This window comes from Ranitomeya variabilis, chromosome 1, assembly GCF_051348905.1.
Source record: "Ranitomeya variabilis isolate aRanVar5 chromosome 1, aRanVar5.hap1, whole genome shotgun sequence".
In the NCBI taxonomy this organism is placed as follows: Eukaryota; Metazoa; Chordata; class Amphibia; order Anura; family Dendrobatidae; genus Ranitomeya; species Ranitomeya variabilis.
In genome coordinates, this window is record NC_135232.1 from 1,090,397,019 (window position 1) to 1,090,417,429 (window position 20,411).

The 20,411-nt window shown below is 45.0% G+C and overlaps 1 protein-coding gene across 3 annotated transcripts in view; it reads left to right on the top strand.

Annotated features, from left to right (window-relative positions):
- Positions 1–20,411, top strand: part of LOC143793224 (uncharacterized) — a 420,556-nt gene that overhangs the window by 164,393 nt on the left and 235,752 nt on the right. For all 3 annotated transcript variants that reach the window (XM_077280004.1, XM_077280005.1, XM_077280006.1), the window contains exon 8: positions 13,916–14,034. In XM_077280004.1, coding sequence (XP_077136119.1) covers positions 13,916–14,034 — 119 coding nt within the window. The remainder of the gene's footprint in view (positions 1–13,915; positions 14,035–20,411) is intronic.

The window sequence follows — 20,411 nt, forward strand, 5'->3', positions numbered from 1 at the left end:
TACTGGGATTTTCACGCACAACCATCTCTAGGGTTTACAGAGAATGGCCCGAAAAAGAAAAAAAATCCAGTGAGCGGCAGTTCTGTGGGCGGAAATGCCTTGTTGATGCCAGAGGTCAGAGGAGAATGGGCAGACTGGTTCGAGCTGATAGAAAGGCAACAGTGACTCAAATCGCCACCCGTTACAACCAAGGTAGGCCTAAGAGCATCTCTGAACGCACAGTGCGTCGAACTTTGAGGTAGATGGGCTACAGCAGCAGAAGACCACACCGGGTACCACTCCTTTCAGCTAAGAACAGGAAACTGAGGCTACAATTTGCACAAGCTCATCGAAATTGGACAGTAGAAGATTGGAAAAACATTGCTTGGTCTGATGAGTCTCGATTTCTGCTGCGACATTCGGATGGTAGGGTCAGAATTTGGCGTAAACAACATGAAAGCATGGATCCATCCTGCCTTGTATGGAGCATCTTTGGGATGTGCAGCCGACAAATCTGCGGCAACTGTGTGATGCCATCATGTCAATATGGACCAAAATCTCTGAGGAATGCTTCCAGCACCTTGTTGAATCTATGCCACGAAGAATTGAGGCAGTTCTGAAGGCAAAAGGGGTCCAACCCGTTACTAGCATGGTGTACCTAATAAAGTGGCCGGTGAGTGTATATATATATATATATAATATATATAATATATTTTACCATGTTCACTAAATGCTAAAACTGACCTGTCTGTATGATTCTCTGTCAGTATGAGTGCGTAGATATCAAGCATGACTAGGTTCTTTTTTATTTAAGTGGTAAAAAACTCCCAAAATGTATAAGAAAAAACAATCGCCATTTTCTGAGAACCGTAGCATCTCCATTTTCCGTGATCTGGGGCTGAGTGAGGGCTACTTTTTTGCGCACCAAGCTGACATTTTTATTGATACCATTTTGGGGTAGATACGATGTTTTGATCGCCTGTTTATTGCAATGGTGCAGCGACCCCCAAAAAACTAATTCCGGAATTTATTTTTTTCTCGTTACGCCGTTTACTAATTGGATTGATTTATCCTATATTTTTATAGATCAGACATTTCTGAACTCAGCGATACCAAATGTGTATTCTTTAATTTTTTTTTAATCGTTTTATTTTGAATGGGGCTAAAGGGGAGTGATTTGAATTTTTATGTTTTTACATTTTTAAAATATTTGTTTAAATTTTTTTTTTTTTTTACTTGCTTCAATTGTTTCCTTAGGAGACATGAAGCTGCGATTATCCAATAGCCTGTGCAACACATAGCAGTGCTTCAGCTATGCTATGTGTAGCATAAATCCTGATTTTCTGCAGACCCTCGCCTGTCATGACAACTTATCGCCACCCACCATCAGATCTGCTGTCATATGCAGGGAAAGATGCTTCCAAGGTCGTAAAGGGGTTAAAATGGCTGACTTACAAAAAAATATTTGTTATTGCATCACCATATTCTGAGAGCAATAGCTTTTTCATTTTTACCCTGAATGAGCTTTGTGGGAGCTAGTTTTCTGCAGGATCAGTTTACATTTTTTTTTGTGTAAATCAAGTTTATTAGGTTGTAAATAAGCATATACAAGAATCAAAACAATAAATTATAATTATATTCACTTATAATGGGGTAAAGTGAATGTGATAGATAACTTTACTTGGAATCAAAAGAAAAAATGTCTCTCTTACATTTTGAAGATATAAGTATGACTGTCTCTTAAAGAGAGTTGGGTTTGAGAACGAAATATTGTATAATCTGTCTTATAAACATATTACTTTTAGCTACTTTTAAAAAATATACAGTGAGAAAGAAAGGGAAAGAAGAAGAGAAGAAAAAGAAAAAAAAAAAAAAAAAAAGGGGGGGGGAGGGAGGGAGAGTGGGTGTGGGGGATGGAAAATGGGAAAGAGGGGTTAGAGGACCTGAAATGTAAGTCTGGGATCTAGTCCAGATAAACTTGGTTGCATGGTTTGTAGCATTACATTATTTCTCTCTTTCTCGATAAAATTTATGTATCAAGGCTCCAACGGTCCCGATTAAGTTAACTAGCAAGGCAACCATTCAACTCTTCAGTCTCTCTAAAGATAATCCAGGGAGACCAAGTATTCAATACTTTATCTAGGGTTCCAGTGTCTTGACCAATCAGTTGCTCCATTCTAAAAATATGATTGAGTTCTGTAACAAACTCGACACGTGTGGGATATTTTGATTGTTTCCAATAACGGGGGATCAAATTACGAGCTGCCGTTAGAAAATGCCGCAACAGGCTCTTCTTGAATCTAGCGATAGAAAGATTACATATAGATAATAATGCTAGTTCCAATGTAGGTTGTAATTTGTGGAGAGACATTTTATTGTGAAGTTCAAAGACCCCCTCCCAGAAGCTGTGAATAGGTGGACAGGACTACCAGATGTGCGAGTATGTTCCCCTATCTCCCCAACATCTCCAGCAAATATCAGGAGTGGTGGGAAACATAATATGAATACTTGATGGGCATCTGTACCCAGGGCCGGCCTTTGCCCTGTGCGACCTGTGCGGCCGCACAGGGCGCCAAGGCTCGTTAGCATACAAGGGGCGCATTTGAGCTCAGCAGATTAATGTCACATTACATCACAATGTAGACGCTGCGGCTTAATGGCCTGAGGGCGCCCGCACCTCTTGTGGCGCCCCCCGCCGCGCCATTTGCGCTATCTGTATCTGCTGCTCGCCTGCTCCTGCCCAGTGCCGCCCGCCCGGCGCCCGCCCTGTCGCTCGGCTCTCTGCGTGTGACGTAATGTCACACGCGCAAGCCGTTCTCCCCGCTGGGCAGGGACAGCACGCAGAGGAACTTTAGTTCCGCCTTCTGCTGTCCCCGGCGGGAGAGAATGGCTGCACAGCGTGTGATATGATTACGCCACACGTCCCCGCTCGTGCCCCGCCGCTCTCTTCCCGGCACTGAAGAGCAGAGCAGAGGTGGACCTGAGGAGCCAACTGTTACTCAGCCAAGCAAAGCGTGAGTAATAACCACCTCACATGGCCTCCACTATGCTTGCGGTCGCCCCGGGGGGGGGTGTTGGGGTGCAGCTTGCTTTTTTGCAGTGTGCGTGTGGGGGGGTGGGGGGGTGGGGTTGGGGTGCAGCCTTATTTTTTGGTGTGTGTGTGGGGGGGTGGGGTTGGGGTGCAGCCTTATTTTTTGCAGTGTGTGTGTGTGGGGGGGGCTGGGTGGGGTTGGGGTGCTGCTTTATTTTGCAAACGTATTATGTGGGGGGGGGGGGCGGGGGGTTGGGGTGCAGCTTTATTTTGGAAACGTATTATGTGTGTGGGGGGGGCGGGGTGGGGTTGGGGTGCAGCTTTATTTTGGAAACGTATTATGTGTTGCCGCAAGCAAGGGGCCCATCCGCAAGCATGGTCGCTGTGACTGGGTCCGGACACTGTGGCTGGGCACCATTGCTGTGACCCTTTTGCTGTGGGGCCCATTGTGTGGCTGGGCCCTGTTGCTGTGGCTGGGCACTGTGCTTGTGGTGGGGCCTAGCCACAGCAATGGGGCCCAGCAGCAAGCACGGGACCCAACAGCAGCAATGGGGCCCAGCCACAAAAAAAGGGGACCATCCACAAGCACGGTCACTGTGACTGGGTCCGGACACTGTGGCTGGGCACCATTGCTGTGACCCTTTTGCTGTGGGGCCCATTGTGTGGCTGGGCACTGTGCTTGTGGCAAAAATAAAAAAAAAGGACACACCATGGATGCGGGCGGGCGGCACTGGGCCCCCCCAAGCCACGGGCCTGGGTGCTTCCGCATCCGTCGCATCTATGGTGTGTACGCCACTGCATATGGCTCTAGGAACACAAAAGGGTGTTTAGCCTGATTTTCAGGCGTCCTATGGGTCTACCATGTAACATGGTAACCATGGTAACAGGTTGAAAATTGTGCACATATTTAATGACAGTTTTTCTCATGTATGTTGCATATTTATTATATTATTTATATTTGATATTTTAAGATATTTTATTTAGTATTAAGGTGGATCAAAAGTCATAGAATGACTCTTGGTCCGCACGGCACCCGACCTGCTGCCACCCGTCCGGAACTCTTCTCCATGCTGGCCATCATCTCTGCACTCCGATTGGCTGTCAGCGTTGGGCTGACAGCCAATCAGAGTGCAGGGCGGTGTTTGGCCTTGCAGGCCGCCGCTCTGCACTCTGATTGGCTGTCAGCCCATATGGCTTTGGACCAAGCGTCATTTTTTCCTTTTGGTCCGCTTTAAAGCACTTTATAATTCCCGTTATTGCAATATTAGTGTTTCTTCAAGTGTTTTGCAGGGAAACACAAGTTTTCTAAGTAAACGTGTTGTTGTGAATATTAAAGAGTTATTGTTTTCTTTCAAAGTTTGGAGGGGGGGGGCGCCGTCCTGCAGTCTCGCACAGGGCGCCTTTTGGGCTAAGTCCGGCCCTGTCTGTACCACCTAGATAAAAGTCTATAACTTCTTTCCTGATAGTCCGAGCACAATGAAGATCTAAAAGTAAAGAGGAGACTTTTGCAACGGTCTTCCAGGGTTAATGGTTTACCTAATTCATTTTCCCATTTAGAGAAAAATATATTGGAGTCAGTTGAGGTTAGTTGGTGGTCTAAGAACATTTTATATAATGCTGATACTGTGTGAGGCAAAGGGCCTCCACCCAGGCACGCAGACTCAAAGGGGGTAAGTTGTCTATAGATGTCAGTCCGTCCCGACAGTTCTGAGAGGTAGCTTTTAATTTGTTTATGGAAAAACCAGGAACCCCGTGGAGGTTCAACTCCAGCATAAATCTCTTGTAGGGATTTTATCGAGGTCCGGTCAATGTAGTCGTGGGCTATTGGATAGTTATCTTTATGTTTATGTAAAAAATTTATCCTACCAAGGCCCGCTGGGAAGTCAGGGTTATCAGAGAGTGGAGTCAGTGGTCCTGGTATAGAAGAAGTGTTAAATTTATGATTACCGTATTTAATAAATAATATGAGATTTCTCGTAAGAAAGGGTAGATCACTTTGTTGAGTGCGTTTGGATCCCTCCCTCCAAAATCTGGGCTATGGGATTATGGTCTGAGAGCCTCATCTCCAGACCAACCCATTTTTTATTGAGTTTGTGGTGAAATAGATCTAGAACACAAGTTCCAAGAGATGCACTTTTGTAGAATGAAAAGTCTGGGAGACCCAACCCCCCGGTTTGTTTAGTTCTGCTCAGGAGCTGATATGCCAAGCGCGGACGCCCTCCTGACCAAATGAATCTTGTTATTGCCGTCTTAAGTCTGGAGAAAAAGGAAGCTGGTAGAAATAGTGGAATGGTCTGGAAGAAGTAAAGAAGGCGCGGTAATAAATCCATTTTAATAGCGTTAATTCTCCCCAGCCATGATAAATTTAGTTTGTTCCATCTCTCCAGGTCAAGTTCTGCTCTGTTTAGGGCTGTTTTATAATTAGCATCATATAATTGTTGTGATCTAGCAGTCAGTCTTATGCCCAAATAGGCCAGGGAGTCAGACCGCCATCTGAATGGAAAGGAGGAGCTTAACTGTGAGACTAAAGCGGGTGGCAGTGATACGTTTAACATTTCAGACTTATGCGTATTAATTTTAAAGTTACTTAGTGCGCCAAAACTGTGTAATTCTGATAAAATATTGGGCAAACTAGTGATGGGGGAGGTAACATACATAAGTACATCATCCGCAAATAATGCAAGTTTGTGTTCTTCTGATTGGATTCGTATGCCTGCTATAGATGGGTTGTTACGAATAGCTGTTGCTAAGTGTTCCATAGTTAGTATGTATAGCAGGGGAGACAGGGGGCATCCCTGCCTTGTGCCGTTTTGTATATGAAAAGGGTCCGACAGCGAGCCATTCACCCTTACCGGAGCAGAAGGAAATTCGTAGAGGGCCCTAATACTCCATAACGCCCTTTTCTGTAGGCCAATTCCCTCTAAAGTTTGATACATGAAATCCCATCCCACTCTATCGAAAGCTTTTTCTGCATCAATCGATAAGATACATAATGGGTCACCCTTTCGGTTTGCATTATCGATCAGAGAAATAGATCTGATAGTGTTATCTCTTGCCTCCCTTCCTGGAACAAAACCCACTTGGTCTTGATTAATTAGGTAGGGCAAGAGGCTATTAAGTCTTTTTTAAATCATTTTAGCGTAAATTTTCATATCTACGTTTATGAGGGAGATAGGGCGGTAATTGCTACAGAGGGATGGATCTTTTCCGGGTTTTGGTATAACTGTGATATGGGCGGTTAGGGCTTATGAGGAAAAGGAACCTCCCGAGGAAACAAAGTTGCATGCTGTAAGAAATGGAGGGCCCAATAGGTCCAGAAACTGTTTGTTAAAAGCTGCTGTGTATCCGTCTGGACCTGGGCTTTTGCCCATTTTTAGGTCTCCGACCACAGAGGAGATCTCCTCTAAAGAGAATTCCCTTTCCAGATCAGCCAAGGTTTCCTCGGAGATCGTGGGTAGTTTATTTTGCTGAATATAGGATTTGATTTTCCCTTGCAATGTATGGGCGGGGAGATCCCTATATTGGCCATTTATATTATAAAGGGACTTATAGTAATCATAAAAACTGGACAGGATATCTTTGGAGCTATGTACTTTTTTGCCCTTAGCGTTTTTAATGTATGGGATATATGTTTGTGGGCCCCGTGGGTGTAGAGCCCTCGCCAGGAATTTACCGCTCTTGTTCCCAAAGTGATAAAAACGACTTCTGACTCTTTCCCTATAACAACGAGATTTCTGGTCTAAGATTGTGAGGAGTTTCTGCCTAGCTGTGGATAGGTTTGATAAAGTATGTGGGGAAAGATCTTTTTTATGTTGCGTCTCCAGTTTGTGTATCTGTGCGGAAAGGTCAGTAATGTCTGTCAGGCGTTCCCTCTTGAGTAGTGTTGAGCGATACCGTCCGATACTTGAAAGTATCGGTATCGGAAAGTATCGGCCGATACCGGCAAAGTATCGGATCCAATCCGATACCGATACCCGATACCAATACAAGTCAATGGGACTCAAGTATCGGACGGTATTCCTGATGGTTCCCAGGGTCTGAAGGAGAGGAAACTCTCCTTCAGGCCCTGGGAACCATATTAATGTGTAAAATAAAGAATTAAAATAAAAAATATCGCTATACTCACCTGTCCGACGCAGCCGGGACCTCAGCGAGGGAACCGGCAGCGTTGTTTGTTTAAAATTCGCGCTTTTACTTGGTTACGTGAAGTCCCGGCTTGTGATTGGTCAGGGCGGCCATGTTGCCGGGACGCGGACCAATCACAGCAAGCCGTGACGAAATTACGTCACGGCTTGCTGTGATTGGTCCGCGTCCCGGCAACATGGCCGCCATTAACCAATCACAAGCCGTGACGTCACGGGAGGCTGGACATGCGCGTATTTTGAAAAGCGCGCGTGTCCAGCCTCCAGTGACGTCCCGGCTTGTGATTGGTTAATGGCGGCCATGTTGCCGGGACGTCACTGGAGGCTGGACACGCGCGCTTTTCAAAATACGCGCATGTCCAGCCTCCCGTGACGTCCCGGCTTGTGATTGGTTAATGGCGGCCATGTTGCCGGGACGTCACTGGAGGCTGGACACGCGCGCTTTTCAAAATACGCGCATGTCCAGCCTCCCGTGACGTCCCGGCTTGTGATTGGTTAATGGCGGCCATGTTGCCGGGACGTCACTGGAGGCTGGACACGCGCGCTTTTCAAAATACGCGCATGTCCAGCCTCCCGTGACGTCCCGGCTTGTGATTGGTTAATGGCGGCCATGTTGCCGGGACGTCACTGGAGGCTGGACACGCGCGCTTTTCAAAATACGCGCATGTCCAGCCTCCCGTGACGTCACGGCTTGTGATTGGTTAATGGCGGCCATGTTGCCGGGACGCGGACCAATCACAGCAAGCCGTGACGTAATTTCGTCACGGCTTGCTGTGATTGGTCCGCGTCCCGGCAACATGGCCGCCCTGACCAATCACAAGCCGGGACTTCACGTAACCAAGTAAAAGCGCGAAATTTAAACAAACAACGCTGCCGGTTCCCTCGCTGAGGTCCCGGCTGCGTCGGACAGGTGAGTATAGCGATATTTTTTATTTTAATTCTCTTTTTTACACATTATTACATTAATGTTGTTGCGATACCCGATACCCGATACCACAAAAGTATCGGATCTCGGTATCGGAAATTCCGATACAGCAAGTATCGGCCGATACCCGATACTTGCAGTATCGGAATGCTCAACACTACTCTTGAGACGTGCACCTTGCGAGATCAGCTCCCCCCGTATGATGCTCTTCAGTGCCTCCCATTGCACGGAGGGGGAAGTCGGGTCTCCAGCATGGTCCGCCACAAAGTCCTCCACTGAGCGCCTCACCGCAGCAATGCATATCCGGTCCTGCAGTAAGCTTTCATTTAACCGCCAAGAGAATCGAGCTCTCGCAGTGGAGTCAAGCCGAAACGAAAAATAAATGGGCGCGTGGTCAGACCACAGCACAGACCCAATCCCCGCCTCCGCACCAGAGTCCAGCAAGCTATGGGATATGAAAAAATAATCAATTCTACTGTATGTGGAGTGAACTTGTGAATAAAAACTAAAGTCTTTCGTGCCCGGGTGGAGAACCCTCCACACATCCACCAAGCATAGATCGTGCAACTGCCTCTTAACCTTTTTTATAGAGGTCAGAGGGTAAGAAGTTCTACCCGACGAGACATCCACTAGGGGATCCATTGGGAGATTAAAGTCGCCTCCAAGAACTATCAGCAATGCCCCTGCAAATTTTTCTAAGAGTTGTTTACAAATGTAACCAAATTTCTGCTGGCCCTGGTTGGGGAAATAGACATTTGCTAGGATAATAGTGCGTGTCCCCAGGGCCATCTTCAAGAAAAGATATCTACCCTCTGTGTCTATTAGTGAATCAAGGATCTCTGGTTGAAAGGATCTATGAAAGCCTATAGAGACTCCTTTAGATTTGGAGCAAGGATTGGTACTATGGAACCATTTTGGATAGTAATAAGAGGAACAATTAGGGGTCATCCCGGTTTTAAAATGCGTCTCCTGGAGCATCAGGACTGAGATATGTTGTTTGTGGTTGGAATACATGACTTGCCTCCTTTTCTCGGGCACGTTTAAACCTTTAACATTATGGGAGCAGAATTTAATTCTAGCCATAACTAGTGTTAGTTTCAATGAGCTGGTAGTATGGGCTTCTGGACCAGAACCTATGAAGGATTTTGTATGCCTGCTGGGATAGGGGTAGGACAGAAGGGTGAGGAAAGGAGGGTAGGAAGGAAAAAAGGAAAGGGCAAGTAAAAAGAAAGTAGAAGAAAAGGATTAAGCGTGTGGTGAGTAAACACCAAGATTGAGAATGAGAAATCATTATGTGGTCACTTGGCGGGAAGTCACCAAGTACAACAGCAATCGGGGTGGAAAGAAGCCAGAGATGAGAACCGACTCCTGCTCGCCACCCCCACAACCTAAACAATAAAATGTTGAACCAAACTTTGTTACCTAGTATCCGGTCTAGGCTGATCTAAATCTAAAATTTAAATTTTAACAGTAAAAACAGTTGAACACATAGGTAAATCAGTCATTCTTCAAAATTATCCCAGCGGTGGATACCGGGTCCACGTGGCAGCAAGGAATATGTTCCGTATGGTGAGTCATAAATGGCTTAGGGTTTAATCAGCCTAAAAAAAGCAAGCGAAAAAGAAACACATATAGACCTGCCATTAGGCACATTTAAATTAGTGCAAATATATCAATACACTCCACAAGACAAGAGAGGGTCCAAGGAGAGATGTGCTCCCCCCACGGCGGAGTCGAGGGAGGACCGCCCCTCCCGTGTTGTTTAGTGCGCTGCACCTTTAGCCATCTAGGGGGGATATCTGGGAGTTGGGGAAGATGAGGCCACTCGGGAAGATCAGTCATTGGTAATTCAAAAGTGCCCAGAAAGTTAGCTAGATCGCTTAGATTACGAAAGATGGCCGTCTTCCCCCCTTTAAAGGCTATCAGTTGAAACGGAAATCCCCATCTGTAAGTGATATCTTTGTCTCTTAGAAGGGATAGCAGAGGTCGCAGCGCCCTCCTGAGTTGTAAGGTGCGTCTTGAGAGATCTGATAGTAGTAGAATCCGAGTTCCACAATAGTTGATTGTATCCCGCTGTCTGGCGGCCATCATAATGGACTCTTTGATTTTATAGTAATGTACCCTGCATATGACATCTCTGGGTCTTGATTCAGAAGATGGTTTAGGACCAAGCGATCTGTGTATACGATCAAACTCTATGGACCCTGCTCCTTCATCATTTAATAATTCAAGAAACAGTTTTTGCACTGTGGAATCTAAATCAGATGTGCCCACAGACTCAGGAAGACCACGTATTCTGATGTTGTTTCGTCTGTTTCGGTTTTCTAAATCCTCCATTCCGGTCGCCATCTCCTCTAGTCGCAGTGTGTGGTTGGTAATGACCTCCCTGTGGGTTTGTAGTTCCTGCAAAATGGACTCCTGAGTCTTTTCTATGTCCTCAACTCGGGACGTGAATTCTGATTTCAATGCATGGAGCTCTTTTTTATATGAATTCTCTATGCGGCAGGCGAAAGCTTCCAGGTCTTTTTTGGTGGGGAGTGTTCTGATAAATTTGTTAAGATCGCTGTCGGCCATACTGTCTAATGAGTCATTATTATATTCCCCATCATCTGTCATTCTGTCAGGGGAGCTCTTAGAGGCTGGTGAATATCTCGATAGGGAGTTGTCATTTATCACCTTAGCGGAGGACATGGATCTGGTGTTCCTATGTTGGTTGCTTGTATTCAAAAAGCGATCCATATTGTCAGGGTGGAAGCTAGAATCAGGCCGCTTTTTAGATCTGCCCATATATCTCAGTAGGTTTGGTGGTTAGTGTATGGCTGTGGGGGGGGAAACAGCGAGGCAAGCCTGTCTACATTAGACAGCCGGCTCCTTCCTCAGCAACCGTCACTCCCCTATTTTATCTCCAGTGTGGTAGGGGGGCAGCCTAGTATCTTATGGGCTGTGATTAGGGCTGTAGAAGCAGCGTCACTGTCAGTGTCAATGTGCTGTGTGACTGCCTTTTTTGGCGCCAAAAGGAGAGTGTGGAGGGGAATCCAAGCTGAGCCCCCCGCAGTCCTTGGCTGCTCCAGATCACCTCACCAGGTCAGATCAGGTGTGCACAGTATTGGGGGGACACGAGGGGACGATGGAGAAAGCAGGGACGTGTTGTTTGCGGCCCGTGCCGTGAGTCTATCTGTTCCCCGCGGCTCCAGCCACAAGATGGCCGCCGCTGTGACACGTGTCTTCTCCCTGCACCGCTGGCGCTCCCACACTCACCGGTGTCTCCGTGACGCTGCGCTGCGGTCTCCCTCCTTGCCCCGCGTCCCGGCTCCGGCTCAGCGCCCCCGTCCACCGCCGTCGCTGGTCAGCTCTCCTCCCCGGCTCCGTGGGGAAGCGGCAGGGGAGGCCGCAATGGCGATGGCGTCCCCCCGCCCCCCAGCCCCGGGCACCGTCCCGCGCCTCTCCGCCTCCGGGACTCCCCCGGCACAGCACCCAGGAGGTACAAGGTGAGGTGGGTCTCTGGGCACCCGTTCCGGTGGTCCTGGGGAGGGATTTTATAGTTAATTCGGGGCTTTTAGTAGACGTCTGAAGGAGCTCCTGTGGGACACGTCTGTTCAGCTCCAGGTCCAAGCCACACCCCCAGTTTACATTTTTATTTGTAACAATTGGAATACATTACATTTTTTCATTGCTTTTTTCACTTTTTGGGTGGCAGAATGAACAAAAATCAGAAAATTATAAATTATTTTTCTTATTTTTTTTCACACCATGCATCGTGTAATTAAAGTGAACAGGTTACTTAAATCTTCAGGTCTACATGATCACAGTGATACCAGACTTATATCGTTTTTTTATGTTTTGCTACATTTGCACGCTAAAATCAGTTTTTACAAGCAACCATTTATTTTTCCATCGTCATACTCTGATAGCTGTAACTTTATTGTTTGTGTTGGTGTAGCTGTATAAGGGCTTGGTTTTTTTACAGGACAAGATGATTTTCTTGATACCATTTGTTTTTTTATGTGATTTTTTTTGTATCACTTTTTATTCTATGTTTTGTGAGTCAGTATGACAAAAAAATTACATTTTTGGAATGTTTTTGTTTTTTTTATTGGGTTCACCAAATGATTTAAATAATATGACAGTTTTACAGATTGGTTCATTTATTAATGAAAGATACAGGGGTTGGACAAAATAATGGAAACAACTAACGTTTGGGCATCATAATCTTCGAACATGTGATAAACATGCAAACCGTGTCATATGGTAATGTTTTGTAGTTGATTATTTGTGTTATGTGATATGTGTATGTAAATTAACTGTTTGTTATCCATAATTGTAAGAATATTGATGAGAACCTGATACCAATGGCAGACCTCTCGGATTTTCAGAGACCAAATTGTTGGTGCTTTTATGGCAGGCGCTAGTGTAACAGAAAGTGCCCGAATGCTTGGCGTGTCAAGAGGTACTGTCTCCAAAGTAATGACTGCATTTGAAAGAGAAGGAAAAACATCCGCAGCAAAGCACAGGTCGGCCCGAAAGTCAAAGTTGACTGAGAGAGACCGTCTGACTCTAAAGCGAATTGTGAGAGAGGATCGCAAGACCACGGCTCCGAAAATCACTGCTGAGCTCAATGAACACCTACAGAACCCAGTTTCCACGAAAACTGTTCGTCGGGAGCTGCACAAATCTGGATTCCACGAAAATGCTGCAATTAGAAAACCGCTGCTCTCAATGACAAATGTTTACTAGCGTTTAGAGTGGTGTAGAAACCTCCAGAATTGGTCCCTCTAGCAGTGGAAACATGTGATATTCTCAGACGAATCATCGGTTACCCTATTTCCGTCCTCCGGCCGAGTGTACGTTTGGAGACAGGCGAAAGAAGCATTCCATCCAGACTGCCTTCTTCCAACCGTAAATCATGGTGGAGGTTCTGTGATGATCTGGGGTGCTATTTCATGGAGATCCTCTGGGCCAATGATATCCCTTCATGGAAGAATTAACAGCCGAGATTATTTAGGCATTTTGGGAGTCCAAGTGCATCCAATGGTTCAATCACTGTTCCCAGAGGGGAACGCCATCTTTCAGGATGATAATGCACCAATTCATACTGCTAGAATCGTTAAAGCGTGGCACGAGGAACATTCTAATGAAGTTGAGCATCTCATCTGGCCCCCACAATCCCCAGACCTAAACATTATTGAGCATTTATGGTCAATTTTAGAGATTCAAGTTAGACGTCGATTTCGCTCAAAGAACTGGAGAGTGTTTTAACTGCAGAATGGGCTAAAATTCCTTTGGAAACAATTCACACCTTGTATGAATCCATACCTCGGAGAATTGAGGCTGTAATCTCCGCAAAAGATGGACCTACACCATATTAAATTACCTTTTGTTGATGTTTCCAGGTGTTTCCATTATTTTGTCCAACCCCTGTATATCTGTCATAATGATCTTACAGGGCGCCTGGAGTAGTGCAGGGATGAGTTGCTAGTTACTAGTGTCATTACATGTCCCACACAGTAGAAAGCCTGCTCTAAGCTATTGTGTGGGGGGGTGTTCTTATTTTCACTGTATGCTACTGCCTGTTTATGATTGGTCAAATTTCTGCAGGGGAGCAAGTATACTGCCCCAAAGAAAAATCTCTGGTAATGCCCCTTAGGTTTATCATGCTGTACATTATAATATAAACTTTACAAGTTAAGAGAAATAAAAAAATAAAATATTTTATTTGGCTCAGCAGCAACTGTTCCATGGTGTTGCTATTTTGACATGCAGAACCTAGTGGAAATATTCTCTTTAACCTGAGTCATTATTTTATATTAGTTACATTAAATTATTTATAATATTTTACAGATACCGCTGATGTGGATAATGATACTGGACTCAATAAGCACATAAAGGACAAAGTGTATGATTGTTTACAAACTAGATTTGCTATTCTAACAGACACAAGCATATCTGACATTAATGAGGTAAGTTAATGTTTAAAGGTTCATCCCCTAAAAAACAAGTTGTCCCCTACCCTGTGATGACTTGCTTATCACTGGGGAGCCAACAACTGGGACACTAAAATCTGGGCTCTGGAATCTTGTGAGCAGGGCCCTGCAGCTCCATATTTGATTGTGAAGAAGTGTGCGTGCTGCATCTCCTTGTCCTTCATTGCCTAAGGGACTGTAGGACAAAGCTGAACACTGTACTTGGCTATTTCCAGTTGGGTCATAGACAGTGAATGGAACAAAGTTAGAACATGCGTACATATCTCCAGGCCATTCACAGTAAAGCTGTAGGACCCTGCTCTTGGCATTCTTAGGATTACTGGGAGTTCCAGTAGTTGGACCCCCCAGGATCAGTAAGTTATCCCCTAACCTATGCATGTAGTTGGGGGATAACTTATTTTTTTGGGGGAATATCCCTCCAAGACAATATTTTGACCCATTGATTTGAATGGGTGGTGAAAAAATGCTGAAATCAGCATGGTCAAGAGACAAATCTAGCATGCCAAAACTGCTGCAAAAAAAAATGCTCAAAAACACTGCAAAAACGCAAGAAAAAACAAGGAAAACAAGCAGCCCCAACTCGTGTTTCGTGTGGCCTTTCTTGGGGGCTGTACCTTTCTGTGTGTCTAAAGTGATATAAAAACAGGTCACTACAGGTGTCTATGATTCAGCGTCATGATTGGTGCATGTGGTCCACAGCAATCTCCTTAGAGTGCACCGCTTCCGCATATCCAGCGGCGCAGTGAGTCAGGGAGAAAACCCCCGTGATGTCAAAGACCCACGTGCGTCACTTCCGGATGCCATCAGAAATACTCCAATAGAGAAGCCGTAATAGGCATGCGCGCAAGCCGGCAATCATATTAAGTATGGGCAAACCTAAGAGCAATGTACTGTTGGTAAGAAACTAATTATATTAAGATATTATATGAGACTGACCATATTGTGATCTTATGTGAATAGCTACTCGGCCACTATCCCTTATAATCAGTGTATTAGCCACTATCCTGCCCTCAACATACGGCAAATAAAAGGCTATGACATAGGGCCAAATATTCACATTATATCTTCAAAATAATAATGCCATAAGCACAATAAAAAAGTGTAACATGCAATAAGAACAAAAGATACTCATATACAGTAAGTCACATTAGTGCATTAACATTGCATTATTAGAGTGATACAGTTGCAGCAAATTTGTATAGTCTCTTACTGAAGCTTGGCGGTCATGCTGTGCCCAGGATGGGTGACGGATATTCAATAAACCCATGTGACACTGTGTGTCTATGGGAAAATACTCCCTATAATAACAAACCCCATCTACAGTAGGTGTTATTTCACAGGATTGCACCAGCAGTTTCTTGAAGGATGTCCAGGCAACTCTGGGGGTTGGTGCAACCACTAGGCTACTACCATTCTTCATAATCACCCCCGACCACCCTGCCAGGTCCCAAGACTTGGGAATAATAAAGACAGTATTGTATTGCCGTTATACTGTGCTGTTTCATGGCTATGCGATAAGGTTTGCCCTTCTTTAGAAGTTTGTCTTTCCTCTCTCCCTGTCTTTCCCTCTAGCTCTGATGTTTCTCTGTTGTCAGTAACCCCTCCCTTTTTCCTTATCCTTCTTCCTCATTCATTGTTTGTCAGCCATCTTAAAAGTTCATGTGTTTGCATCCCTGGTTCAGAAAAGTCTTTTTTACCTACTGTATATGTGCTTAGCTACAAGAAATCTTCTTCTGGAATCTTCATACTGTCAGAGACAGGATTTCTATGTCCTACTCAGGCTTTTTCTGGCTTAGGTACCCAGGCTATGAAGAATTAAACAGCAAGACACACAAACAGTTGTCTGTCTGAATAGTCTTGTTTATTCTTGGATATGCTCATCTTTTATAGGGGTTAGATCAAAGGAAATAGAGATATTAGACAATGTATTGACCGAAATATAAGTGATACAATTGCTTGTCAAATAAATCCATGGACACAAGATGGATTATGTGTAAGGAATCTGGGCTAATTTCCTATAAGTCAAAATGACCATGTATAAAAGTTGAAATAAACCATAAGGGACTTGGGCTGACATCCCATAACATCCCATGTCAAGGTAACCTTGGAATAAACAACTTGTCAATTACCATTTTGGGAAATTAGATAGGACATCAGGGCAAAGAATGTGTGTGTGTAGACACAGATGATAACCACATAACCATAACCACATATGGGACAAAGGTTATTCTCTCATAAGGCTATTTTCTCATATTTTAGGATGAAGCAGATATTAACTATTTCATTAGCAATACATGCCTCCTGCATCCGGGTTCAAGCTATCTGACAATGTATCTACATGTGAGTACTGGTTCTTACTGAGGCAGTCTAGAAACTATGTCTCAAACGCCCCACACTTGCGGCATAGTTATGGAGTCAGAATAGTAAAAAATACTTCTGCCAGATACACCTATAAAGCCATATTAGAGCTCCTATACAGCTACAGGACAGACTTTAGAATGTCTGCTAAGATAATATAGAGTAGGATGGGACCTCAAGTGTCATCGTGTCCAACCCCCTGCTCAATGCAGGATTCACTAAATCATCTCAGACAGATGTCTGTCCAGTCTCTGTTTAAAAACTTCCATTGGAGGAGAGCTCACCACCTCTTGTGGCAGCCTGTTCCACTCATTGATCACCCACACTGTGAAAAAGTTTTTTCTAATATCTAATGTTTATCTTCTCCCTTTCCAAAATCTGCACACACTCACAGTATTTTACATTCTGCGTGCGCTGTCGGACCTGTGTGTGCGTTGGAAGAGTGTTTGCTATCACTGCACATGATTCACAGCATTCTGCGAGCGCGGGGAGTATCTCACTTATGTTGTGCATGCTGAAGGTGGGAAGGTGGAGGAACTCTTTTTTTATGACGACAGGAAATGTAACTTGCAAAAACATTTATTTACACATTTTCTGCTTAATTAAATGTATTTATGGTGGCCCAACCGCTGTAAATGTTTGGAGTATGACAATGAGGACAACATACGAGTGCTCCATCCCAGCCTATCCCTCCACAGCTTACACCTCCCTTACTCACCACAAGCCATTGCAGGGATGATGGAGTACAAGTAGCAAGTCCTACCACAGTATCTTCTTCATGAATAGAAGTGTGTGAGAAGCTACTGTAAGCCCACTGGCTCTTCTCCCAGATACCTCTGAAACACCATTGCAGGTGCCCAAGATGTAAGGGTAAGCATTTGCAGCGCCCCAGAGTCCTGGTCATTGCAGTACTGATGCTCCGCCGCTAAGGGGAGTGATGGTACGTCTGATGGCACTGAAGGAGTTCACCTGACCAGGTATCATAGACACCAATACACTTCATATTCTGGCCTCCAGGGGGAGCTAAGGGCGCTATGTATTAGGCCACTCCTCACAATCTGGTAAAACTGGGGGTTGGATAGAAAGTTAGAGAGAAGCTGACTGGGTTGGAGCCAGGCAACATCCTGTGGCAGAGGGTGTTGCAGGGGAAGATTCAGGGGGTCCCTGTCAGGGGTGGGATCCTGACAGAGGCCTAGCGAAAAGGAAAGAACGTTAAGGAACCGCGCCTGCACTACATCGCGGCGGTATCTGAAGAAAGGACAGGAAGCGAGGTTTATTGTGGAGAGTAAGAAATGAGATCAAAGCAAAAAGGAGATAACACCAGTAGGAGTCGTGCTGTAAGACCGAGGCAGTAGCCGGTGGCCGGAACGCCGAGGAAGTATTAGGCTCCAAGCATTACTTCAAACCAATGGCAGAACAGTTAATTATAGGTTGGCTGTCTCACCTAAATCACCTAAGCAGACATAGGGGGCAACTGTGGGAGAGGGGCGTCACTAGGGTCCCGGAAGAACTCCAGGCCTACCCGTCATACGGGTGAGTCCTATCCATATCATCTGGGGGACGGAGAAGAACATCAGAACAGACATAAGTTGTGGGAAAGAACATCAGAAGCAGACACAACAGTTGTGAGGACTATCCCGTGGTGCTCAGCAGGGAAGTACTACAACACACAGGCGCTAGAAGGTTGGCACAGATTTCCACCTGCAAAGGGAACACTGGAGGTGCCATCGGACCGGCCGGTCTCAGACAGCCCTGTTAACCGTACTCTGGATTGAGGATCTTGAAGCCTTCAGTAAAGAGGTAAAGAGACTGCAACCCTGTGTCCTCGTTATTCATTGCGACCTGCACCACCACCTACAAACTTTCATTGGACGCCCCTTAACAGGGTCACGGACCGGGTCTAGCCACCGTGACAACCCCAGAACTGAGACAGAGAGGCCCGGTACCGAGTACCCCACGGCCCTGCGTCTGGGGGCGCTCCACATTTCCATTTAAGCTGAACAGATCAAAGAGTTTTGACCTTGCAAGTGATTGGTTGCTCTGATTGTATAAGATGGTGTACACCCTTATGTTTTTTCCTGGTTGACATTTGGAATAATCGTTCACCAGGCATATTGTTGCCTCTCACAACTTGTCCCAGAGGCCTCTTCCTCTTCTTTTACAATCTTTTGCTATATGATTGTCTTTTTCACTGCACTGCACCCTCAGAGTATTTTATATTTTATATAGCAGTGCGCCCGAATCTCTTTGTTGTGCCAAGTACTTTGCCTAAAACCGGCTTTAAGCCCAGGAAGGTGAGAAAGATACGGATCTGATGCTCATCTATTTGTGGAGAAGAAATTCTTTGGAGATGATGGATTTAAGTCTTTGCCCAAAAGTGAAAAGGCAGTTGATATGCTTTCTAGAACACAGAAAATGCTCTCTGCATCAAGGATCAGGCTTCATAAAAATCAAAAGCTAGGACTTAATGAAGGAATTCTCATCTGAGGACAATGCAAAGAGCTCAAAGGGCATCAATCTGGGTTCTTATGTTTCTCCTATACAATGAAACCTTGGTCTTCTGTGGGTGCATTAAAAAGGACAATTTCACATTCCAGGTGTCAGTCCACGATAAACCCTTCATCAAATGAGAAGTTTTGTGTCTTGAAAACAGCATCTATGATATTAATGAGTTATAGTACACATTAACATTGGCCTGTCTGAAGGCCTTCATGACCAACAACAGGGTGAATTGTGGATTTGTCTTGCGTAAGGCCAAACTAATTCCAAAATCCACACTCTGTACTATGGCTTGAACTTTGCGCTGCTGTACTGGCAGTAAAAACTGCTGAATTAACTCCTGAGCAGTGGCACCACATCTCTTATGGCCTTGGTCTGCTGATAGTGGAATAGGACTCTTGGCTTTGTCTCAACTTTGCAACAACACATGGCTTTCGCCTCCAAACTTCCTTCATGAGCATCCCTGTTCGTTTGATGCCAAAAGAGCATATGAACTTGAGGAACTAGATGCCAAAGGGACGATCAGAACAGCCATCTTTACATGCCGCAGATCCATGGTACCAAGGGTGCAGACTGTTGTTTCTCTAACTCACATCGCCCAGGTGCTTCATGAAAGAAGGCATCACTTGAAGTTCATTGCTATTGGACAGAGCTTATTGTGGGGAACATAACTGCACATACAATCTAACAGAGAAAAGTTCAAAGTTCTAACACAGCTGGAGGGATAGTAAGGTTGGTGGAAGTGTTTGAAAGTTGCAGCTTCAATATTCCGAAGATGAGTTTCCAGTTGAACTTGGATTATCCTACTGTCGTGGACTACATTAAGCATAACATTAGACTTCACAGTTGTTTGCAGTTTTATTGTTGCATGTTTGTGTGTTTTTTTAATCTTTCAGGTTACAGATCGGAGGTGGACATCATCCAAGGACTTTATGTCAAAATTGGATCATCGTAAAAATCTAAAGATTTCAGATGGATAGTGTCATGACCCATGACTTGGGAATAATACAGACAATATTATATTATTGTTTCATTGCTATGCAATAAAGTTTGCCCTTCTTTAGAAGCTTGTCCTTCCTTTCTTCCTGTCTATCCCTCTAGCTCTGATGTCAGTAACCCCTCCTTTCTTCCTCATTTACTGTTTTCAGCCATCTTAGAAGCCCATGTGTTTGAATTTCTTGTTAAGAAAAGTCTTTTTTACCTACTGTATAACCGTTACATTTAACTGGAAAATCAGTCTTCTGGAATCTTCATATGTGCCTCCTGCAGTCTGGTTCAAGCTGTCCGACAATGTATCTGTCATGTCTTAAGGTACCTTCACACTAAGCGACTTTGCAGCGAGAACGACGACGATCCGTGACATTGCAGCGTCCTGGATAGCGATCTCGTTGTGTTTGACACGCAGCAGCGATCTGGATCCCGCTGTGATATCGCTGGTCGGAGCTAGAAGTCCAGAACTTTATTTTGTCGCTGATCACCCGCTGTCCATCGTTGGA